Source organism: Fusarium verticillioides, chromosome 10 (assembly GCF_000149555.1).
Source record: "Fusarium verticillioides 7600 chromosome 10, whole genome shotgun sequence".
In the NCBI taxonomy this organism is placed as follows: Eukaryota; Fungi; Ascomycota; class Sordariomycetes; order Hypocreales; family Nectriaceae; genus Fusarium; species Fusarium verticillioides.
In genome coordinates this window covers 2,065,455-2,088,531 of record NC_031684.1, presented here as the reverse complement: position 1 = coordinate 2,088,531, position 23,077 = coordinate 2,065,455, and the positions used below count along the sequence as shown (strand labels likewise).

Below are 23,077 nucleotides of genomic sequence, written 5' to 3'. Positions count from 1 at the left end.
AACAATGGAGAAACACAAGATGTGGCAAGCGGCTACCTCTTACCACAAAGGAATCTGAAATCTGTGACTTTCTCAACGGGAAGTAGAGTGAGCATAGACACTTTTGCTACCACCTTGCTTTACAAGGCAGTATGCTCCTGAATCACATGTCGTCTCTTGATACTGAAATCTTGGAGAATTACATTGTTGATGCATATACTTCTGTGGCCGCTTCTTAGCCTGACCGTAGAATGGCATACCATCCCGACTTGGATGAAATGATACTCATTGCGCGAAAGTGGACGTTCCAGTAATTTACTTCTGCTGGGGCGTTAATCATTGAAAATGTGGTACGCATGTTCCTGGAGCCATGAGAACCCAGACCTCCTGGTATCTGGCTTGGGTTACAGATAACGTGGGAGAGAATCGACATATATCACGTACATATATTCAGTAGAGGACATATAATGTGCGCGCCTACTTGGTAGTGATCTTCTCGCCGCAAGATAAAGTAACTTGTCACGAGTCATAATAGCCTTTGCGGCTGCGAGGAGAAACTTTATAGCACTCTTTATAGTTTTTGCGTCACGTCATCAATCCAAGTATGAGTCAACTGTATTCGGTTCCTCTATGTGAGTCATGAAATGCATCGCATACAAAACTAAAGCAGTATGTAGTTCCTCTGCTCTCCACCAACTTTTGTTCCCCCATCGCCCCTCATCACCCATAATGTCAGAGCAAAGAGACCACACTCCCCAGGGGTACGACCCCTTCGGACGACTGCCAATAGAGATGAACGTCAAAATCATGTTATTGCTTGGGATAGACGAGTTATTGTCGCTGACCCGAGCTTCGCCCACGATATGGCAGCACTTCCGAGCGGATCACGCCATCATCATAAGATCTCACCTGCCACGAATTTACAATCACTACGGTCATCCAGCTGCCATCCCCTTGCTCATCCTTGTTATCCGACTCCGAAAGTTGCGGGCAAAACTGAGAGGCAAGCCTACAGCAGAAATCGAGAACAAACTTGACCCTATTCTCACCTCTGTTCTCTCCGAAGACTGTATGGAGGTGCCACCCCAATGGGAGTCACACCTCCCCATCTTGGCGGCTGCAACGGGTCTAATACCAGAACTTTGCAACACATTCGAAAAGCGGTTGACGTACGGTTGGGATCGAGGTCTATCTCTCACTGAATTGCTCCCCTATCATACCTGGGTTTTTGTTGAGTCCTTCTTACGCTACGAGTGCTTTTGCAACATCTCCTATGCGCCAGAAGGCTTCTTATTTCAGACTATGTTTGACTTTAAAAACATCTTCTTGAAGCCTTTACTAGTGAAAACAGCCTTCAGTCCGAGCGAATTGCGTGCTTGGGGCCAAGCTGAACGGATGGTCAAACCGTGCGACATCACGTTGAATGAGTGGCGGCAGTCATCAAGGAATAGATTCAAGTTTAACCCACCAGAGTTCTATATTCGGCAATCCAGCCTGATCCTTCAGTCTGTCCGGGAAACACTTCTCTCGAAGTCACCTAGAAGGGCGAAGGATGGCAAGAAGTTGCTTAACATCCTTATGATCCGAGGAGATAGATATCGGGATTTCCGCTATCACCTTTGCCTCCAGGGGAATACTCTTTTTACCGGCCTCGCGAGCCTCAAGCGACCCGTGGAGCTGGAAAGTTACATTGTAGCAGAACATTCCTCTTTTCTAGCCTCTCATCCTGTGCAGGACTCAATATATCCATCTGACCAAGAGGATATAGAATTTATCGAGACAAGTTGGGAGTGTGCGTAATCAGTCTTTGAGAACGGAGATTAGTTGAGGTATCCCGCTTAAACATCAGTCACATGTTCGGGGTTCGGAAGGAGATCGATACGAACTGAATGAACACATCACTAACGGCTTCAGACTGCTTGAACCGTCTTTCACAATCAATTTGGTATACAGCACGGGGTGATGCAGAATGGTAGCTTGGCCGGCGTTATCAAAACTCAGGAAGATCTCACGGTGCCTGTATTAGCCACAAGTTGTCAATGAAAGCCATGGCATTTAATCGCTCTTTTGTTGAATGATTTAATGGCGATTCATGCAGTCTACTGAAATAGCCTCGACGGTGCCTGTGCACAGACCCTGAGATACAATACTTTAAGTGAATAACTATAATAAAAGACCTACAAATCAAGCACGAGTCTGTTTGATGGTAATTTTCTGTCCACAAGACACAGCAAACTTGTCACTCCTGACAACCTTTCCGTCCACCTTAATGACACTCTTCTCAAGAGGAGTAGGCAGAGGTCGAGGAAGGTAGACAGTACCTTCAGTGTTGCCTTTCTTGGGTCCGCGAACAGTCATCTGTAAAAGACCAGACTTGAACTTCCAATCAACCTCGACATTTCCATGCTCAGTAGGAACCCGACCCTTAGCCCACTCCAGACCCAAGGTCAGAGGCTTAACATCCCACTTCTTGTACCCAGGTTCAGCAGCCTGAACACCGAGAACATGCCGACTCAGCTCAGTAGTAGGTCCAGAAGCCCAGCCGTGGCAGAGAGAGGTGATGATTCCCAGACCAGGAGTACCATCTGGGTCAAGAGTCTCCCAGAAGCAGTTGGTGTAGTTTGCATGGGAAGGGTTCGCCATCGGAGCCCAAAGACTCTTCAACAAACGATTGACAACCACATCATCGTCAGACTCGAAGGCGGCGCGCAGATGATAGGCAGAAGCGTAAGGGCTGATCTTCTGAGCGAAACCAGACTTGGCGGTAGCGTTGCTGAAGGCAAGAGGTCCAGCCTTGAGCTGAAGTTCCTTGTTCATGGTCGATAGCAAAGAAGTAGCGGAGATGTTGTGGCTCTGAGGAATACCGGCGAGGATAGCGATGGCGTTGGCGTCTTGGGCGAATCCAGTGGTAATCTCGTTAGACAGAACGTAAGCCTGAAGGGTATCGTTCCAGAGGTTAGAGTGAATAGCCTTGCGCAGGTTGTCGAGACGAGTCTGGTAAACAGTGGTGTTGACGCCAGCAGCCTTGAGGAGATCCTGAGTCTGTTGCAAGCTGTAGGCATATAGCGCGTTGAACTTGGAACTCGCGCCGGTCTGAGGAGGATCGTAGTAGTTCCAGTCTCCAGTGAATGCAGGGTTGTCGAGAGTGAAAAGACCATTCTTCAACTGAGAATGCGCCCAGTCCAGCATAGCAGTAGTGCGAGGAGCCCACTCCTTGGCAAACTTCTTATCACCCAGAACCTCGTAGTTCTTAGCAAGTGCGTTGAGGAAGTTGAAGGAGTAGCCGATGAGGCCGGTGATGTTGACGTCAAGAAGTTCCTTGAGCGGCTCCTGCTGGATCTTGGCGGTTGGGATGAAGAATCCGGGAGTTGCCTGGTAAGAGCCCAGAAGGTCGAGCGAACCTTCGACGAAAGACTTGCCATAGGTGCTGGCGTAGGTCGAGCCAAGTGCGACGTCGAGATCACCAGTGTATGCAATTCTATCACGTCTGGAACCATCGACGATGGTATCGGCAGGGTTCGTTCCCATGAAAAAGTCCTTCAGGAAGCTAGGATCCGTCAAGCTGTTTGAGTAGATCTCAGTACCGTCGAGAGTCGCAGCCTTGAGGTTGCGACAGTAAGCCGAGTGGCCGAGAGGAGCACCAAGACCAAACGAGCCGTAAAACTTCTCTGTCTGGCTAAAGTCGAGAACAGTCTTGTTGTTGACGAAGATGGAGATCTCGGTCATGTTCACCTTGGCATGCACAGACATCCACTCGCCGACCTTGGCATCAGCAGAAGACGGAATCGATCCGGACTTTGAAGCACCCGTGGCGGTGACCTTGCCACTCTTGACGTCGCATGTGACAACAATAGCTTCGTTGAGAGTGTCTGACAGAACGGAGAAGCTGAACTCTCCAGTAACAGGCTTGACCTGGAAATCGAGCTGGTAGGTCGTCAACTGAGCAGCCGCAACACTGCCGAGGGCCTGGGGCGCAGAGCTCTCAACAAAAGATCCTTCATTGGAAACCTGCCAGAAGTCGGGGATAGTGTCCTTGGGAATCTCAGTAAGCTGAGCGGTCCTGGCACCTGTGAGCCAGATGCGGTTGAAGTCCTCGTCCGAACACTCAAACCGTCCGGGAAGTTTGGTGAGGGGCGTGGTATGAACGGTCGGTTTCACGCCAATCTTTCTGAGACGCAGCTCTCCATGCGAAGAGAGGTTCAGCTTCTGGTACCGGAAAGCTCCCTGGATAAGTCGGTTGTTGAAAGTCTCGCGGTTCGTGATGTTGTATCGGTTCACACGGTAGGTGTCCATGGCAGCTGCCAGGGGAAGGGGTCCATCACTCTGAGCCAGAACTTAGCTATTGACACAATTTTGAAGCTCTGCATGTACATACCTGGTAGTTGCTAAAAGCATATGTAGACTCGGCATAGGTGAGCTCAAAGACAGAGGTATCACCAGAAGCAGAGACAACCTCAAAGGTAGGATGACCCTCGAAATCCTCGCCGTAGTCGAGAATCATGATATGAGGTTTCTTCCCATCAGATTTGAGAGACACAGTTCCTTTGGAACCGTAGACGACTGCATTCTTGTCCGCCCTTGCAACAGGTCCAGCGAGAGCTGAACCTGCTACAAGCAGCAGCGAAGCTGTAGCTTGAAGAAGCATTAGGATGTATAAGTGGGATAAGGAAAATGGTAAAAAGAGAAATAATAGTCGAGAGAACAAGTAAAGAAAGGATAAACGAATGGTGTTGTGTTGTATCGGATCTAATCAATTGAGAGACTATCTCTACTTATAACTAAACTTGTTTGCGCAGATCGGTATTACATCTTCCATCCCAGATATTGTTGCATGATGTAATGAGCCACTGTACGGAGTAAACCGAGCCCTTTCATTTAAGCTCTGACCGTTCTGGTGGAGGACCAAAAGGTGCATCTCATGAACGAGGTTTTCGCAAAGAGCGAGGTTCGTTGCTGAAATGTTAAGCGAGGAACGAGGTTCGCTCTCTTAGTCGAAAACCCAAAGAAAAGCGGGGGTTCGAAAAGATTTACTGTCTTGAGTCAGTTTCAATTTTCCAGGTCTCGTTGCTGACTCTCGTTGACGGCCCAATTGGCCAGGTATATCTAGTATGCGAATGCGAAAATCTGGTAATTTTCTGCCGAAAATCCGTAAGTCAGACGAATGATGGTCCCTTATTTCCACAGGATTGCTTACTGCACTGCCAACGACCTTGTAGTCCGTCGGTCTTTGATCTTAAGATCAGCACTAAACCCCAAAGTCTCCAAGTCCGGTCTAAGCCACATCCTCTGCTAGGACAGGATCAGCAGAGGCGTTACGAATTCCTCGCTCTTTTCCCCACTGCCTCTTATGATTCGTTACCAAAGTCGCTGCCCTAACCGAGAGCGAGGTTTACTCAGCCCCCAAGCTGTCTTGAGTTGCGTGTCGTACCTGATCTCGGTGTTTTAGCTTTGGACCACCCTGCCAAGCTGTCCACCTAAAATAGTCTACAGTAGCCTCCAGGGCGCTCTGCCGTTGCCCCCCCGCTCATCATATATTACCTACCGTCCTTTTCACCTCAATCTACCGACTTCCTATGCCAGATGCAATCAAACCATGTCGAAATCAAGATCTCAATCTCCGTCCAAGGGCCAAGAAGCGCAAGACTCTGACAATGTCTTGGACGTTCCTTGGGACGCACCGCCTCCGTACGAGCTACATTCCTCAGGATCAATCCTAGCTAGCACGTCGCGCGTCAATGGTACAACCTCCGCTCATGTTCTTTTGATGCTCTCACGATACTGACTACGCGAAGACGAGGGAAAGGTCGATATTGAGTTCTCATCGCTGCAGCCCGACGAACTCAATCGCCTTCTCCCTCCAGACAAGACCCAGGACACTGAGCCAACCAGCAGTTTTTCCGCCGCAGCTTCTCCCGGGCCGTGTCCAGCCCTTAATGTCGTCATTCAAGTTGTCGGCAGTCGAGGTAGACTCTCATGACTTTCTCATTTCCTTTCAGAACTAATCACATTAGGCGATGTTCAACCCTTCATCGCCCTCGGCGTTGCTCTCCAGCGATACGGCCATCGCGTGCGATTAGCCACTCATGACACCTTTACAGATTTTGTCCGTTCCTCCGGTTTAGAGTTCTATCCCGTCGGGGGAGACCCTGAGGATCTCATGGCCGTAAGACAATTGACCTTTCTCCAATCGTTCAGGTACTAATTGCGTAGTACATGGTCAAAAATCCTGGATTGATTCCTTCCATGGAAAGTCTTCGAGGAGGCGATATCGGCCGAAAGCGCGTCATGATCCATGATATGCTGAGAGGCTTTTGGAGCTCTTGTGTCAAACCAGACCCCGTGTCAAATCGTCCCTTCGTCGCCGATGCCATTATCGCAAACCCGCCTAGTTTCGCCCACGTCCACTGCGCTCAGGCATTAGGTGTTCCGCTTCACATGATGTTCACAATGCCCTGGACAGCGACTAGATCGTTTCCTCATCCTCTGGCCAATATTCAGTCCAAGAACATGGATCCCAGGGCTTCAAACTATCTCAGTTACGGAGTTGTTGATCTAATGACTTGGCAAGGGTTAGTCCTGTACTGACTTTCTTTTATCGCGGTGATGCTAAATGTCACAGACTTGGAGATGTCATCAACGCATGGAGAGTAAAGGACTTGCATCTAGACCCACTAGCCGCCGCTGTTGGACCCGACATTGTTGGACTCATGAAGGTACCATATACTTATTGCTGGTCACCGGCTCTGGTGCCCAAGCCAAGTGACTGGGGAGAGAGCATTGGTAAGTTTCCCCAAGAAACCCATTGATAGGTACTGTGGATTAACTGGCCTCACTAGATATTTGCGGATTCTTCATGCGAGATGAACCATCTTATACACCTCCCGCAGACCTCGCAGACTTTCTAGCAGGCGGACCACCACCAGTCTATATCGGCTTCGGAAGTATCGTCATCGATGACCCCACAGCCCTAACAAACATTATCAAAGAGTCCTGTAGGGTTGCAGGAGCCAGAGTAATTATATCCAGAGGCTGGAGCAAGCTAGGCGGGAATGACCCTAGCACCGACTCTGTTTTCTACTTGGGTGATTGCCCTCACGGTATGTAGTCCGCTACAAGCCATCAGTCCATTACCTAATTTTTAACAGAGTGGTTGTTCAAGCGCGTTTCTGCTGTTGTACACCACGGTGGTGCAGGCACTACGGCTTGTGGTCTCGTCAATGGTCGACCAACTACCATCGTACCATTCTTCGGCGAGTAAGTTTCTTCCCATGCACCTCTCTAGATAGCTGTGATAACATCCTTGTAGTCAGCCTTTTTGGGGAAGTGTTGTTGCATCCAACGGCGCAGGTCCGTCACCCATCGCCTACAAGAGCATCTCTGTAGAGAAGCTCAGTTCTGCAATCAAGTTCTGCCTTAGTCCCGAGGCTCAGGCTGCTGCCAACACGATCGCGACGCAGATGAGACAGGAGAGCGGTGTTAACACGGCAGTTGACTCTTTCCATCGGCATCTACCCGTGGCCACCCTCACTTGTGAGCTCATTCCACAAAATGCTGCTAAATGGCAGTACGTCGCCAGGTCGAAGAAAGGTGGCAAGGGCCATATTAGGCTGTCAAATGCAGCCTTGAAGGTTCTGCTGGACGCCAAGAAAGTCAAGTTGACAGACTTTGAGCCGTGAGTTAATACCAATGCATGTATTGATAATTACACTGACTTATGCTTTCAGACTTCGACCGAAGGAATATCTCGTCGAAAACGAACGCTGGGATCCTGTAACAGCTGGAGCCTCGTCTGTCCTAGGTACCGTGACAGATTTCACCTCAGCGCTAGGAGGCGCATTCATCGACCCCTTCAAAGACGTAAAGCGCGTCCGACCAGATGGCACTCGGCGATCAGCAGGTACAGCGACAGCAGTTGCAAGCGGAAAGGCTCTGCAGGGTATGACGACCGCTGTGGTGAAGGGATCGCTTGTGGATGTCCCCTTGGCGTTCGCTGAAGGATTTCGGAACACACCACGGTTGTACGGAGAAAAGGTTGCGGATTATGGTCCTGTAACAGATTGGAAGAGCGGTAGCACAGTTGCAGCAAAGGTATGTGGCGCTACCCTTGGAGTTGAGATGAGATACTTACGTGGATTAGAACTTTGGAATTGGCTTTTACGAAGGCTTAACTGATATCGTGACGAAGCCAATGAAAGGGGCTAAGGAAGAGGGAACCAAGGGCTTTTTCAAAGGCCTTGGGCAGGGGTCTCTCAACATGGTTGCAAAACCTGGCAGTGGTAAGTCTAGGACACCTCCTCTGGGCTCTTTGCAACGCGTCACCTAACAACATCTTAGCAACGTTTGGATTGCTTGCATACCCGGCTCAGGGAATTTATAAGAGCATTCAGTCTATGAAGACGAATAAGGCGAGGGATGCCGTGGCAGCTGGACGGGTTGAGTCTTTGTCTATTGGAGAGCAAGGTACTACACTACTGGATACTCGCGAAGTTGTGAAACGATTCCAGGAATTAACAGGGTAAGTAGTGGACTTATTTTACTCTTATATTTAATATATATTAAAAGGATAAAATGTCTCTGCAATAATACGCAGGGTATAGCTAATAAGGTCTTATATAATAAGAATAATATAATATAATGCTTATTTTTTAGTATATTATATATAAGGTGTTATATACTATATTAAAAAACATAATAACTTTAAAAGTAAGTCTCAGGGTTATATGGCGCTGCTGCCTTCAACCTTATGATCTAACTGAACAAATGGCCTCAATCCACGAGCAGAGATTGGATCGGGTCGCAAGGCAACGCAGAGCAGTATGAGGAACACAAATTGAGGGTAAACACAGCTAATCAACACTTGGGGTTTAATATATATATCTTAAACTCTTTTATGCTCCAATCTTTATCGAATTTTTATCTACAGATACAGCTCTGTATAATTGATAGTTATGATTTGCTAGTATATCCCATTATTGGTACAGGGTGAATGATTATCCACTTCATCTCCTTGAGGCTCTTAAACGAGTTTTCTCGTTAATCGTTTAGGAACGACGTTGTGGATCCTGTCGATCCACTAGTGAGATCCACAAGTATTTAGTCCAGACGCCAGTGCCAAAAGAGGGCGACTTTTTCAACCTTGTTTATTAGAATTCTCCTTCAACATTGGCATGACAAGTGTCAATTCTTTCCGCACTCAAGTACAAGAATCTTACATCAGAACGCGAGAGTCAATTATAATCTCTTGTTTTCCTATACTACCTGGTGCATCCACTTCATTATCCAGTCAAAGCCCCCCCGATTCCTCATCAACATTCGTGACGTGGCTATACGCCTTCATTCTGCTACTCACCAAGAAGACATCCTTAGTTGCAATAGAGAACACCTAAACAGATTCCTTGCCATCCGTATGCTCAACAATGGTCGAGTGTTTCCCTTCAGCTCGAGCAGAATGCATATCAACTCCACTATTAGGGCCATCGAAGATCCATGCAATCTCCTCCAATGAAGGTCCCTTGGTCTCCGGGAAGACAAGGTAGACTCCAACAAACTCAACCATGACCCATCCAACGAAGATGATATAGAACTTCCAGGTGATATCTCCGAGACCGATAGGCACAACAAAAGTCGAAAGCATCATGAAGCAGAATTGGACGAAGTAGAAGAATGACAGTCCCTTGGTTCGCATGCGATAAGGAAGAATCTCGGGGATGTAAAGACCAAGGTTACCATTGAAACCGAGGTTGTAGGCGGGAGAGAAGAGGTAGAGGAACGCAACGACTGTGTACGCGGCGGCTTTGTTGGTGTTATCCTTGGCGAATACGGCACTTCCTGCAGTGATGCAAATGTCGATGACCCAAATTGCCGCAAGAGACCAGAGGAAGAGCTTGCGACGACCAACCTTGGCAGGTAACGTGGCGAAGTAAATGGCACTGAACCAAGAGAGCATCTGGTTGGTAGCGTTGATGAGAGTCTGCTGAAGATCCGAGTTGAGTCCAACAGAGTGCAGAATGGGCGAGAGGTAGTAGGACACAAAGGCGTTGCCAGACATCTGTGAGCAGATAGCTGCCCAGACCATGATAAACACGCGTCTGCGGTTACCAGGAGTGCTTCTCAAGTCCTTGAGGAAGACAACTATGTTGTTATGCTCAGATGCCTCTGCACTCAGCGTCTCAAGAATCTCGTTGTACTCGAACTGAACGACAGGGTCAGATGAGTCGCCCTCGCCGTGGTACTTGGCAAGCATCTGAAGAGCCTCATCATCACGACCCTTGCTGACGAGCCATCGGGGCGATTCTGGGACAAACCAGACAAATAGAAGCTGGATGATGGATGGAAGGCCTTGCAGGGCGGAAGGAATACGCCAAGATGCAGTGCTGTCGATGCGGAAAGTGCCAAAAGTGCACCAGCCAGCAATAATGGATCCAACAGAGTAGAAGGTGAGGAACAGAGCCGTAGCTGTACTTCGCTGAGCAGGGTGCGCAATCTCAGTGATATAAGGAGCACCAACGCCAGCGACGACAACGCTACCTGCACCGATGATGACTCGTGAGATGATAAACATGGCGATATTCATGGCAGCGCCCTGGATAGCTGCACCAATACAGCAGAGTGCAGCGCCAGTAGCTAGACCCCATCGTCGTCCAAATGTATCGGCTGCGGGAGAGATGAGAAACGTGCCCAGGATACCGCCGAGGGGATAAGCGGCGTTGAAGAAGCCGAGCATAGCGCCTGTTGGAGTACCGAAATAAGTCTGCCAGTGGGAGACGGACTGCAGACCGTTCATCATGCTTCCATCGAAACTAGATATCACATTAGCTTATATAAGTAAGATATGGGGGATTGGAACGAACCCCTGGGAAAAGATCGACAGAAGTGGGATCATCATGAGAAAGTTGAGGGTGCGCAGATTGGGCGACTTCCACCAACGCTTGGTATCAACAGGCGATGGCGGGAGAGCCATGGTGGTGGTTGCTGAAGCCATTGCGCAAACAAGACGTAGCAAGATAGACAGTAAAATGTTGCCAAGACCAAGACTGGACGACTTGGATCAGAATAAGAGTCTGACACTGGCTCAGCCCATGGCTATATACATCCTTCTCGCTCGCCTCGCTCTGTACTCGGGACCACTTCGACCGAAAACCAGCCTCCCCCTCCTCCTCGGCCCATTCCCACGGGGTTCATTGGGGAAAATCTGGGGTACGCTAGCAGAAAGGCTCAAGGGGGGTTCTGTACCATCACGTGGGAAGACTGGGCCGGCATTTAAGGGCCAACATGCCCCGAAGTTTCTGCACGTAATATGTAACTTTTGACGGCGAAACATAGACCGAAACCAGCCATGGCCTCGTACGTTTATCTTTTCTTTTAAATCAGGTTCCCCGGAAATAGGAAATGTGGAGAATGCTAACTAGCATGCAGATGCGAGAGGTGCAAGCAGCGCAAGGCAAAGTGCGACCGCCGAATACCGACGTGTCAGCGCTGTGAGAAGGCAAAGGTCGAGTGTGAGTATGGGGGGAGGCGGAAGCCCGGGTTTCCAGCTGGACATCGCCAGATGCTAGAGGACAAGATCGGTAAGTCTCGACTCACTCTTTACTCTAACTTATTGTCCTGTGAGGTAAAGTGACTGTGGGCTGACTGTTGATGCCAGAGAAGCTAGAGTCCGAGCTACGCGCCATTCGGAGCACGCCGCGAACGAGCACATCAACTGATCTCGCACCTCCACAAGACACAATCGAAGTCGAGACCAAATCACCCAATGACCCACCAATCCCTTCAATGCCCGTCGGTGATGAGGCATCACCTACCTTTGAGCGCACCCGCAGAGTCACTGAGCGCAGACCCCCAACCGACCTCGTCGTTTCCCTCGCCTCTCTTTACTTTCGTCACATCCAGCCATGGTTTCCCTTTCTAGATGTCCAGCGTGTCTGTGCCGACATGGGCTCCATGGATGAGCCTGCGCTGCTGTACTATGCGCTGTTTGGGGTCACGCTGCCGTATTCGTTTGACTCGCGTCTTGATCAGGCGTCGAGTGATTCGTTTTGGAAGTATTCTAAGCGCAGTATATTTGTTGATGTGCTGGAGGAGCCTTCTTATAATTCGTTGGAGGTTCTAACGGTGTTGGCTTTGGATCTCTCGGGGATGACACATGGACCTCAGGTTTGGGGTCCATTGGCGGTGGCTACGAAGCTGGCGGTGCAGCTTAAGAACACTGACGGGCTTGTCTTTCGTACTTCGACAGAGGCTGAGAGCAGTGAATCGCTGAGCAAAAGCGATGGTATCTTCCGGCAACGGTTATTCTGGGCCATATACGCTCTGGATTGCATCATCTGCATCACCACGAACCATCATTCGACCTTGGGCGACGACCATGTTCATCACTTTCTACCTGCGCGACAGCAAGTCTGGAGGGAGAATCTTTCAGAGGTAGATGATGCATCGCTTACTCCAGCGTCTGTGTTCAGCTACCAACTGGAGCTGTTCGATTTATCTCGAAGAATTCACAGAGTAGGCATGGGATACAGCACCCTCTGCAATAACCAAGAGCTGGAGTCGACTTGGCTGAGCGAGTTTCACAACATGGCAGCTGAACTCAATTCCTGGATGGAGACACTGCCTTCTCGGTTATTCTGGCATAACCATAATATCGTCAAGGACCGTGTACCAGGCGCTATCCGCCCAGCTACTTTCATGCTGTATGGTTATTACTATGCCTTGGATATCTACCTTAACGGCTATCTCGCCATACCGTGTCATCTCAATTTCCAGTCCGATTCGCATCTCGAGATCCGTCGCCAATGCTTAGAACGATGTCTTACAAGTGTACAAGCCTTGGCCCAGATCGTCACCAAGGTAGCCGACCAAACAGTCGATAAGCTCGGCTGGCCATTTGCCTGGTCCGTCTGGATAGCCGCTCGCTTCCTAACAGCCCAAAGGTACTTCACAGGAGAGACTAATCCCGGGAGCATAGCACAAGTCTCACTTTTCACTACGTTTCTCAGTACCATGGGCCGCTTCTGGCAGATCAGCGCTAGTTACGCCAAGATGCTGCGTCGCGCGACTTCTGATCTTGATGCAGGAACTGAGCAGGGGCAAGGAACGATTCTTCAGCTCATGGCGGATCTTCGGATCCCGACGTCTCATATTGAGGATCAGTTTAGGCCAGATTCTATGCTGCATGGGGTGATTAGTCCGGGGCAGTCTGTTTCGACATTTGATAACGCCAGTTACATGGACGTTGAGAGATTGGATACTCTTCTTCCTGTGTTCGCCGACGATGCGTGTTTTGATATCTCTCAAGATCCGGATAACTGGTTTCGCATGCCGTTGTTTGCCTCCTCAGCATACCAGCAGTTTAACGCGCCAGAGCAGGAATGATGCTTAGTCCTAAGCCTAATGTTAACTTTCTATCGTCTCGGATAACATTCTACTTTCTAAGATCTTGTCCAAGTAAAGCTCATGCTCCTGGAACTCTTCTCAACCATTCCCGGCCACCCTGGCAATTTCACATGCACAGAGATTGACTCGTCTAACCCCTCGATACCCAACGTGACTCGCGTCTCTCCATCTAAAGAGCTCCAACCAACCTTTGCCAGCACCAACTTCCCCTCTCTATAAAACGGAACGGTCGCTTCAAGAGAACTATAAAGACCCAGACGTGGCGCAAACTCTATTTCCTGCCATCCTGCTTTTGCAGGCCGTATCCCCGCGACCTCGGCCAAGAACTCGTAGATAGGCGCGCTGCCCCAAGCATGACAGTCTGAGCGGTGCGAAACATCATCTTCTTCCCAGGTTGTCAGACCGAGGGATAATTGGTGACGCCATGGCTGCCATAGAACATGGAATAGCTCATCGTACAAAGACCCTCCTGCCGCACTGATAGCTCGAAGTGTGTAGAAAGACATGGATATTGACGTCTTGATAAGTGGTGCACCACTCTGAGAAGTTCCCAGAGTGCGCTTAAGTAATGCCTGAGCGCTATCACCACAAACAGCACCGCTCAGAACTGCCCAGACCTGGTTATGCTGGCTGCGGTCAGTATGAGGGTTCGAGCAAGCGGCAATGCTGTCTGTAAAGTATTGCCCATCAAAACAATGTCGTTTGACCGCATCGACAATCAGTCCAGCCCGATGAGAATACTCTTCTGCAAGGGAAAGACGACCCGCACACTCTCCCTGCAGCTTCGCCGCCAGTCTGAGTGTATACGCGTATAAGCTGTTTGTGTATGTCGAAACACCCGACTTTTCTACAGAGGCTGGAATGCCATACGGCCTCCACTGCTCCGCCCAGTCATGAAAGTTCCAAACACCCTTCTCATTCCCAAGACTCACGAGATCGAGGCGATGATCTATGCGTTCGTGGAAATAACCCAGCACAGCGTCCACAACGGGTAAAAGAGGTCTGACAAATGCCCTATCTGCATAGTAGAGAAAGTGGTCATGTAGCATGCAGATCCAGTAGAGAGAGAAGTGGGGAATGATCTGTAATTGAGTCGATGGTGATCTACTGGCCGTAAGTCCAATGCTAGGCTGGAACGAGCTATGAAGCTGCACGATTGCCTGTCTGGCTAGACGATCATCGCCAGATACGTGATATGTAAAGAGACAAGAGCTGCGTGTGTCCATGGCGTATTGGAGCTGTTCGTAAAAAGGGCAATCTTCGTAGCAATCATGCATGCAGTTTCGTAATGTTCTGATACTCGTCTCGTACAACGCTCCCAACGTTCCGTCGTCTGAGTTCGTGCTTATGCTTGATAGTACGTCCAATGGGTAGTTCACAACGTCAATATCGATGCCGCGCATGATCAGATCGGAAGATCCAGTCTCGATGGTGAGTCTCATGAAGCGAAAGGTGCGCCAATGAAAAGGCATGTATACTTCCTCCGTCTCTTCACCGTCGTAGTAGCCTAGACGTGCGTTTCCATCTCTTCCCTGGAACGTATAAATATCCTTGGGTCCGATCAGGAACTTTCTTGTATCGCATCTGTTCCCTTTGCAGCGAAGGTATGGAACCAGAACTGGAGTATCCTCGTAGCTTTCAGAATATGTTATCGTGAGGCACGCGCCTCCGACTTCCGGCCGGACAAAGCGGAAGCGGATAAAGGCGGTGGTATGGAAGGGAGTCTCAAGGTCGAGTTGATGGCTTGATCGAGCAGGAAGAAGGAGATTACTGTCTCCGGACTGAGCACCCAGCAATCCTGCACTCCATGCACCATGAGGCAAGCCGCTCTGAACATTGTGAATGGCGCTGAAGTATGACCTCTGGCCCCTCATAGGCGGGATGAGACGCGGCGATAGTTTCCACGGCGCTGTTACGCCAGTAGAGTTCTGAAAACGGAGCAGTATTGCTGGAATCCACTCCAGTGACATATCGCGCGATGCAGAAACCAACTCGTACACGTGAAGAAAGTCATCTTCCTCCTCGTCTATGCGGAGAGTCACATTGTGATCTATGGCCGTTTGCCAAAGCTCACTGCTTCGAATCTGCGGCGCCCAGACCTCATCGTCAACAGTAGTCGCGATCTTGACTCCACCCGTTCCCAGGCGTGGAAAGCTAGTCCCGTAGGGCGTCCCGTGGAAGAGTCGGAGGACATGAATAGCGATGTTATTCTCGCCCAATCCTAAATATGGGCTGATGTCGACCTCGTCGTAGAACCAGAGACTCGCATCTCCCTTGACAGGTCCAAATGTGACCAATTGTCTATTGACGTATAGCTTATATCGCGTATCGGCCGTGATCTGAATCGGAAGCGATGTCGGTATCTGCGAATTGACAAACAATGTCTTGCGGAAATGTACGAAGCGACCGGCAGTAGACGCGGCTTTTTCGATGAAAGCCGGATTCCACATCCAAGATGTGTCGAATTGTTCGGCGGCCATGATGGGATACTCTCGATAACAAGTGAGGAACCAAGAGAAGGGTGTATGGGGGGGCAAATGGACAATTCGTCGGTTCGTTAAGCGTAATTTGAATGTGGTGGCACTCGTATGACCCACGTTGAGCTGGTGCGCCCTTCGGATCTTGTAAGACCGAGACATGGCTCGTGTAATGGGAGCGAGCGGGTTGACATGCGCCGATCAGCCCCGGCCATTCTATATCCATGTACTCTTGATCATTATCTCGGCAATATGTTTAGTGAAGCTTTGAAGCCAAAGCTTTGTGGTTCCATTCTTTGTTAATTGTTTATCGACGATTCAGACCATGTGGATGGAGAGATGATGTATCAGATAATCTCATACTGGAACAACATCATACTGGGTCCTTGCCACAAAATCTTGCCATGATGCAGTCAAAGCACCACAAGGATTTCTGTCACGCCAGCCCCAATGTTCGCGACAAATCGTGCTTGCCAAACTAACATTCGCAAATCCGTGGCGGTCTTTCTTCTTAAACCAGTTCAGTGCGCGCGTCTTGTGACCCTCGTCATAGCATTCAGTGGCGATAACCATGCAAGGCCATAGAACGATGCATCCGTCAAGATCAGTGGCAACATCTTCAGCTGCTTCCAGATGAGCCAACCCTTCAGACACGATGTCTTGTAATTGCTCTGGCGGCTTGTGGCGGATCCGTCGCTGAAAGTGTATTATTGTAGCGTAGTGCCAGACCGAGGCGTAGTGCTGATTGATGAACTTTATCTTGTCACTGCGAAATTGACTGTGTTGAGTTGTTGGACTGACTTGTAAATAGACCTGAAGTTCTAGCTGGTCGACTAGAGTGAGATCTCTTGTGGTATCTTGTTTCGAGAGCGCATTGATTTGAGATATGATACTCACGAGATCTTTCGTGACGCTGTGATGCTTGATGACATAGTCCTCGGTGGTGGGGATTTGAGACACCATATCTCCAAGATCATACTGTGTATCAACATCGCCTAACACGATCAGACATAGACACTGTAGAACCACAACGTGTAGGTCTGACCCCGGGTCCAGACCTTGATGGAGTTTCTCCTGTACTATTATCCTCAACGCAGCTTGTATATGAGATCTCCAACTCACAGGATGTCCCGTCATAGTGTCCTGCATAATGCACATCGCTATAGCGGCCAGAACAGAGGTATAATCCATGCCTTTTGGCTGTGAAATGGACTCTTGTAGATTCTGCAGTGCTACCTGTGTATCCCACGCCGACTGTCTATCTGTCTTGTCATGCCGTAGGGTGTTAAGATTATGCGCGGCTGCAGCGCAAACGCCATGCAGCACTGCAACGTGACTCTTGGATGTGCCACTGGCGCCTCCAGAAGCTAGACGTAGATATATAACTCGATATGGGTTGTCTAAAGAGTCGATTGGGACCATGTTTCTGCACATGTGGACTAGCCAGTGATGGATCAGCTCGGTTTGTTGTCGAGACATGGGAATGGGGTTGAGACTGGCGTGTGGCGATGGCACTTCATGCACGGACCTAAACGGCGTATTATTGAATTGCAAGTGATCTGGTGATGGATAACCTTCAGGTGACAGGGCGAAAGCGGAAGTGGAATCGTTTTCCACGTTGAACGGAACGATGCTGAGTTCTGCCCACGATGGTGTTGACTCCAGATCGCAAAAACTTGGACCGAGAAGCCATTCGGCTGAGAAAAGCTCATCCAGCACTAGATAATCATTATCATTAACGTAATCATAATTCAAACTGGTAGCCGGATCCGCAAACGTGTCGAATATGGTGATGTCTGAAGTTGCATCATTGCTGGTCTCTGGTAATGAGTGCTGACTTGTACCTATCAACCAGTCACTGGAGGGGGGCGTATATGAGTTATCGGTTGCTGTTTCTCCCACGAGTCTCTGATCTTCTTGGCTTTCCTTTGTGTCCAAGTGACGTGGTTCCGAGGCCCCAGACTCAGTCTTCTGTCCAATGCGGAACACAGAAAAAGGCCCAAAAGTCTGGGTCTCATGGCTAGCTTCTGTATAGCAGCATTTGTTGATCATATCATCCAGGTCGTCTGACGGTATTTCTGTGCCCTCCGTATCCAAATCGATAAGAACTCTGAAAGGAGTTTCTTTTTGGTTGCCTTGCCATGTTAGGCGGACACCATAGCCTTCGCAGATTCGACCTGCTTTAGTGCAGCGGTTGCAGATTGGCTGGGCCTCGTCGCACTTGACTCTGCGGGCGCGACATGTCCAGCATCCTGTGAATGTCTTGGACTTCTTCCTCATGATATGAATTGGTGCTTCTCAAGCTGAGCGTATCGATACCTCGGTATTGAGTGTTGGCAGAGTTGATAGTTCGCCGTGTTTATATGAATGGCCCCGATACTTGTCTAGAAGTTGTTGTTAGAGAACGCGGGGCAACCGGGGCTGTTCATGCGAAGTTCTCGAGGTTGTTATGCTTATCGGCGTCCGCGGACTGTGCCTAGCGTGAGATGGGGTATCGTCTTTTCCGATAGGGAACAAATTCACAGGCTACAAGTACTCAATTGATATATAATCCTATCACTAAATATCGGAGTATCATTGATTATAGTTTCCCCGCTGTAAGCGTCTTGGCAGCATTCATCAAGGCCGTGCCATTCGAAGCAACCCTCTCCAGACTCAGACTCATGATCTCAACTACATTATCCCACGGGTCCTGGGTATAGATGCCCTTATGGCCCCCAAGTCCAAATGTTGAATAATCCATCCATGCTCCCAATGTCTTGCCAACCTCATCTACAATTCTCTTCGCCAATACTTCGGGATTTCTGTCCGTCACACAGATGTGAAAAACACTAGCCCTTGTAAACTCAAAATCCTTATCTCGTGGCTTTGGATGTGGGTCGATAAACTGAAAACACTCGATGCACACGCCGTTGCCAGTTGTAAGAATGGCGAATTTGAGTTCTTGGAGTGATGGAGGGTATGAGACAAAGATTGTATCGAATGGTGCTGGGTCTTTTGCTCTGATGCAATGCTGTATATCGCCAATAACCTCGAAGCCGAGAACGCATTTATACCATTTAACAAGTCCTTCGATATCGGGACAAGAAATGGCTATATGATTGATTGGACGGTTTGTAGGTTCCTGGACCAACTTAGCTGGCACCTTCTATACCATTTTCGTTTTCTAGTCTGAGCCACCTACCATTTGAGATATCGTGGTTTTTTACACAAGAGTAGACTGTAGAGGTTGGTTTACGCAAGGGACCTGCTTCCCAGATGTTATACACTGGTGATTAGCTTCAGTTATATATGTAACTTCCTACTTCTGTATTTGCATATTCATCACCGCAAAGGCAATTTCCTACCTAGGCCATGGGATAAAATTGTTTTGGGCACGACTCTTGGAGTGATCGATCTCAAACATGCATTTACAAACGACTCGGCTCGCCGGCAGGTAGGTCAGATGGGCAAGGTGCCCGCGGGTGCCGATGCGGGGTCAGAGATGGCAGCCACCCTCAGGCCCTGAACTTCTCTAGAGTCCCGTCAATCGGTGGTCCTATGGCTTTCACTACGGTACCGTGACAGACTTTAGCTCTTCAGGTAGATTCACATCGTAAGTCCATATAGTGCAGTGTGCAATAGGGACGAGGAAAGTCTCTCGTCAAGATAGAAATCCACATAATGGTAACAATGTATTTTAGGCGGGACATCACCCATCCATACAAGTGGCGATTGAAGCATCGTGCTCTATTTGCAGCATCTTGGTCAAAAGAATTTAGGGTTACACCTTCCACTCCGAATTCGTGAAGCCGTCTCGGCTACCTATAGGCTTGCAACTACCGCTGTACCTTTGATCAGCTTCTTGGTCTCCTCCTCGCAGTAGATAAACATTTCCAAAGCCTCCTTAACCATACGAGCGGCTTCCGAGTCTTTGACCAGAGCTTGCTCTAATTCCTTTCCTCCATCTGCCAATAAATCCAATGTCAGACCCTTCATCGAACATTCTTTCTCTTCATGCAGATCCCGAGTAAGGAGCTCACTTAGCCTGGGCGAAGAGATAGTTACATCATCAGAATAAGGGCTTTTCATAGCGGCCACCCTGGGAGTTACTGGCAGTGGAATTTCCCCAGGTGCCAAAGCCTTGAGCTCCCCCAATAGATCCTGGGAAATGGTTGCAGAATGACAGCCGAGTTCGGCCGAGGCGAGAACCTCTTTGTAGGAGCGAAAACTGATACGGTAAGCTACAATGGACTAGACATGTGCGAGGATCATGTTATTACCCGGCATTCTTGATTAATGGCTGTTCTTTGCCTGTGGCAGCAAACAAGGTCTTGTATGTTTGAACCATCTGTGCGATGCGATGCGAGAACGGGTGCTCTAGCGCTGGGTCTTGGACATCAGGCCACAGAGATGGATCCATGTGAGTTTGTATCTCTGATAACGGCTAGTCAGCTAAGGTGGTGTATGACAAGAAATGTTATAACCTCTCTTACCATTGTAATACGGGCTAATATACAAACAACCCGCTTGGCTAAAAGCCACAGCCTGGACCACGCTGAACACGCCTGTGCCCAAGGTTGAAATGCCCTCATCCTGAAGGATCTTGGCAGCCTTCAGTCCAGGACCTGTAGCCATGATCTTGATACAGTATCTGGTCTTTGGGATCCCGGCCTTCTCAAACTCAGATGCGTACAGGCGAGCATGATCCAAGGTCTCTTGGTAGCTGTAAGCAGCTGAAGGGTTAGTTTGAACGAAGACCCGGCCTTTAATCAGGTTGATGTTTCTTTTGCAAAGACGAACGGCCTATGATAGTCAGATTTCGATGGAGGGCTTGGGAGTAACTGTCTTACAAGTCGCGAGAGTATGGCAAGGAAACCTTGATCTTGAAGCTCAAAGGCCGTAGCATTGATTACTTCCGCGTTTGAAGGATCCTGGAGAGCTATAGATAACCATATAGGATTGCATGTTTGATCATTTGGAGTAATGGGGAGCGACCGTATGAACTCAGTGTCGAGGGTATCAACGTCAACGTTGACAACGCTGGGTGTTATTGATAGTCAAATATCGAGGTGACTTCAGAAGACTCACTCTTTTGCTCAATCTCATGCAAGAAGCTATTCTCAGTCTGTAGAGTCATGATGCTGGATATTTAGTATCACGAATTGTGCTGTTGCAACAATATTGTTACAAAGCTAAAGGCTATGTTTCTCCTTGTATTCAAAATATCACTTTTTATAGTGGGTCTCCTGCCGAGGCTTATTTGAGCAAATCCAGGGAGAGCAATTGCCGGTTCTCCAGCAGTCTAATGGCCGTTGATGATCATAACTCACAGTTACACAAGCTAGTGAAGGCTCCCCAAACGGGTTAGTTGACCAATTGTGGATCTCGCCGTGGACTGCCTGAACGGAGGAGTTGATTGAGTGGAGCACAAGATAGCTATCTTGACCCTCGGCGAAATACATGAGACAGTCCATGATAATATCATACGGCGGGCTCGGTCCTTGTTTCCTATTCGACCTTTACGCATCCAAGTGTGATTACTTGGAATCATATTGTAAATGACCCGAAATCAGCTAATCCCGGCAGTCCTGGCAATACACAAATGGCTACATAGGCAGACCTCCAGGTCCATCTGTAGATAAGAGAACAAGAAATTTATGACTGCTACATTTATTATACTTCTAATAGTCATACAATCCGGCTCCAAGTTCTTCGCAGATTTATTCTCTGACTCTTGCATCATCTCAAACTCTTACCTTTGAACAAAATGACAGTACCCGCCTCTTCGCCTACCACGCAGTGGACACACGAGCCCGTCGACGTAGCTATCGTCGGCGGCGGCTTCAGTGGCCTTGCTGCAGCCAAAGACCTTGTTGCTGCGGGCACATCAGTCCTTGTCCTCGAAGCCCGAGATCGAGTCGGCGGAAAGGTCTACGACTTGGAGGTGAAAGACGGAAATAGCCACAGAGTCGAAGCCGGGGCTGAATTCGTCTGCAAGAACCACAAACGGCTTCTTGATCTTGCCAGTGAGCTGGGCATCAAGACGTTCCCGACATACATCGAGGGCAACATGCTCATGTGGATACCTGGTCTGGGCCCTCTCCTCTATGATCCTGTCAAGACGCAGGGCTTGCCGCCGCTGTGTGAGGAGGACATTGCGATTCTGGCGGATATCACAGCTCAGTTCAATGAGATGGCGAGTGAGATCGATGTGCATCAGCCATGGACGCACCCTAAAGCAAAGGAATGGGATCGTCTCACACTGTCCTCATGGCTGGATGGCTTTACGCGTGATGGAGTTGCGCGAGGTGTGATTGACATGACGAACAGAGCTGTCATGTCTGCGGAAGGCGAGGATGTCTCACTGTTAAGCGCTGTGATCAACGTGGCGAGAACTGGAGACGCGGAAACGAAGGGTCGAATGGAGATGTTGACCAATGTCAAGAATGGATCTCTCGAAGAGAGGATTGAGGGCGGACCACAGAACATCGCTATCAAGCTCGCTGAACGCCTTGGCAGTGACAGAGTCCGCCTTGAGGCACCTGTTCGACAGGTCCTCCAGAACGATGGTGGATACCTCGTTGTGGGCGATTCATTCCGCGTCCAAGCACACAAGGTTATCATCGCCATACCCCCCACGCTGGCAGGTCGCATCGTCTACCAGCCCCCGCTTCCCGCTTCACGAGATCAGCTCTGCCAGCGCGTCCCAATGGGTTCAATCGGAAAAGTAATCGCAATCTACAAAACTCCATTTTGGCGTGATCAAGGCCTCAGCGGTGAAGTCGCAAGTCTCGAAGGTGTATCCCAATCCACATTCGACAGTTCCCCACCCGACGCAACCTTCGGAGCCATGATGGGTTTTCTAGAAGCTAACGAGATGCGAAGACTCGATGATGCCTCTGAAGAAGAGATATTTGCTGCTGTGACAGAAGACTTTGTTAGGTACTTTGGTCCTAAGGCGAGGGAGGTCCAGTCTTGGGTACTGCAGAGATGGGATAACGAGGAGTTTTCGAGAGGTGGGCATACGGGGTTGTTCCCGCCGAATGTCTGGACTCAGTTTGGGCCGGCGCTGACGAAGCCAGTTGGGGGGATTTATTTATTTTGCTGGGACTGAAGCGTCGAGCTATTGGGCGGGGTTTATGGAGGGTGCCGTGATTGCTGGTGAGGCGGCAGCCCAGAGGGTACTGAGCAGCCCTTGAGAGAACCGTCGAGATTGTATCTTCGGCAACATAATGGATAAACAGACT

General features: G+C 49.3%; 9 protein-coding genes across 9 annotated transcripts; 4 read left to right on the top strand and 5 right to left on the bottom strand.

The window, feature by feature from the left end:
* Positions 1 to 687: 687 nt before the first annotated feature.
* Positions 688 to 2,204, top strand: FVEG_16300 (hypothetical protein). The gene has a single exon (XM_018905551.1). It carries the CDS (start codon positions 709 to 711, stop codon positions 1,777 to 1,779), a length of 1,071 nt encoding a protein of 356 aa, XP_018754848.1. The 5' UTR covers positions 688 to 708; the 3' UTR covers positions 1,780 to 2,204.
* FVEG_08355 (hypothetical protein) lies at positions 2,164 to 4,624 on the bottom strand (the record flags this gene model as incomplete). The annotated part of the gene is made up of 2 exons (XM_018897246.1): positions 2,164 to 4,302; positions 4,355 to 4,624. 2 exons carry the CDS (start codon positions 4,622 to 4,624, stop codon positions 2,164 to 2,166), a joined length of 2,409 nt encoding a protein of 802 aa, XP_018754849.1.
* Positions 4,625 to 5,453: 829 nt separating this feature from the next.
* On the top strand, positions 5,454 to 8,507 carry FVEG_08356 (hypothetical protein). Its single transcript, XM_018897247.1, has 11 exons — positions 5,454 to 5,717; positions 5,772 to 5,942; positions 5,991 to 6,142; positions 6,190 to 6,548; positions 6,599 to 6,759; positions 6,816 to 7,076; positions 7,125 to 7,233; positions 7,286 to 7,651; positions 7,704 to 8,067; positions 8,117 to 8,255; positions 8,314 to 8,507. Exons 1-11 carry the CDS (start codon positions 5,573 to 5,575, stop codon positions 8,496 to 8,498), a joined length of 2,412 nt encoding a protein of 803 aa, XP_018754850.1. The 5' UTR covers positions 5,454 to 5,572; the 3' UTR covers positions 8,499 to 8,507.
* Positions 8,508 to 9,361: 854 nt separating this feature from the next.
* Positions 9,362 to 10,939, bottom strand: FVEG_08357 (hypothetical protein; the record flags this gene model as incomplete). The annotated part of the gene is made up of 2 exons (XM_018897248.1): positions 9,362 to 10,778; positions 10,830 to 10,939. 2 exons carry the CDS (start codon positions 10,937 to 10,939, stop codon positions 9,362 to 9,364), a joined length of 1,527 nt encoding a protein of 508 aa, XP_018754851.1.
* Positions 10,940 to 11,314: 375 nt separating this feature from the next.
* FVEG_08358 (hypothetical protein) lies at positions 11,315 to 13,350 on the top strand (the record flags this gene model as incomplete). Its single annotated transcript, XM_018897249.1, has 3 exons — positions 11,315 to 11,322; positions 11,395 to 11,546; positions 11,624 to 13,350. 3 exons carry the CDS (start codon positions 11,315 to 11,317, stop codon positions 13,348 to 13,350), a joined length of 1,887 nt encoding a protein of 628 aa, XP_018754852.1.
* Positions 13,351 to 13,406: 56 nt separating this feature from the next.
* On the bottom strand, positions 13,407 to 15,851 carry FVEG_08359 (hypothetical protein; the record flags this gene model as incomplete). Its single annotated transcript, XM_018897250.1, has 1 exon — positions 13,407 to 15,851. One exon carries the CDS (start codon positions 15,849 to 15,851, stop codon positions 13,407 to 13,409), a length of 2,445 nt encoding a protein of 814 aa, XP_018754853.1.
* A 354-nt stretch (positions 15,852 to 16,205) lies between these two features.
* Positions 16,206 to 18,128, bottom strand: FVEG_08360 (hypothetical protein; the record flags this gene model as incomplete). Its single annotated transcript, XM_018897251.1, has 1 exon — positions 16,206 to 18,128. The coding sequence occupies one exon, from the start codon at positions 18,126 to 18,128 to the stop codon at positions 16,206 to 16,208; it is 1,923 nt and encodes a 640-aa protein (XP_018754854.1).
* A 1,524-nt stretch (positions 18,129 to 19,652) lies between these two features.
* FVEG_08361 (hypothetical protein) lies at positions 19,653 to 20,967 on the bottom strand (the record flags this gene model as incomplete). Its single annotated transcript, XM_018897252.1, has 5 exons — positions 19,653 to 20,058; positions 20,111 to 20,264; positions 20,324 to 20,633; positions 20,681 to 20,769; positions 20,919 to 20,967. The coding sequence occupies 5 exons, from the start codon at positions 20,965 to 20,967 to the stop codon at positions 19,653 to 19,655; spliced, it is 1,008 nt and encodes a 335-aa protein (XP_018754855.1).
* A 630-nt stretch (positions 20,968 to 21,597) lies between these two features.
* FVEG_08362 (hypothetical protein) lies at positions 21,598 to 22,944 on the top strand (the record flags this gene model as incomplete). Its single annotated transcript, XM_018897253.1, has 1 exon — positions 21,598 to 22,944. One exon carries the CDS (start codon positions 21,598 to 21,600, stop codon positions 22,942 to 22,944), a length of 1,347 nt encoding a protein of 448 aa, XP_018754856.1.
* Between the last annotated feature and the right edge of the window lie 133 nt (positions 22,945 to 23,077).

Coding starts and splice junctions, on each gene's coding strand:
- FVEG_16300 (XM_018905551.1), top strand. CDS start 709: ATGTCAGAGCAAAGAGACCACACTCCCCAGGGGTACGACCCCTTCGGA.
- FVEG_08356 (XM_018897247.1), top strand. CDS start 5,573: ATGTCGAAATCAAGATCTCAATCTCCGTCCAAGGGCCAAGAAGCGCAA. Junction 6,760..6,815: donor TGACTGGGGAGAGAGCATTG/GTAAGTTTCCCC, acceptor TGGCCTCACTAG/ATATTTGCGGATTCTTCATG. Junction 7,077..7,124: donor CTTGGGTGATTGCCCTCACG/GTATGTAGTCCG, acceptor AATTTTTAACAG/AGTGGTTGTTCAAGCGCGTT.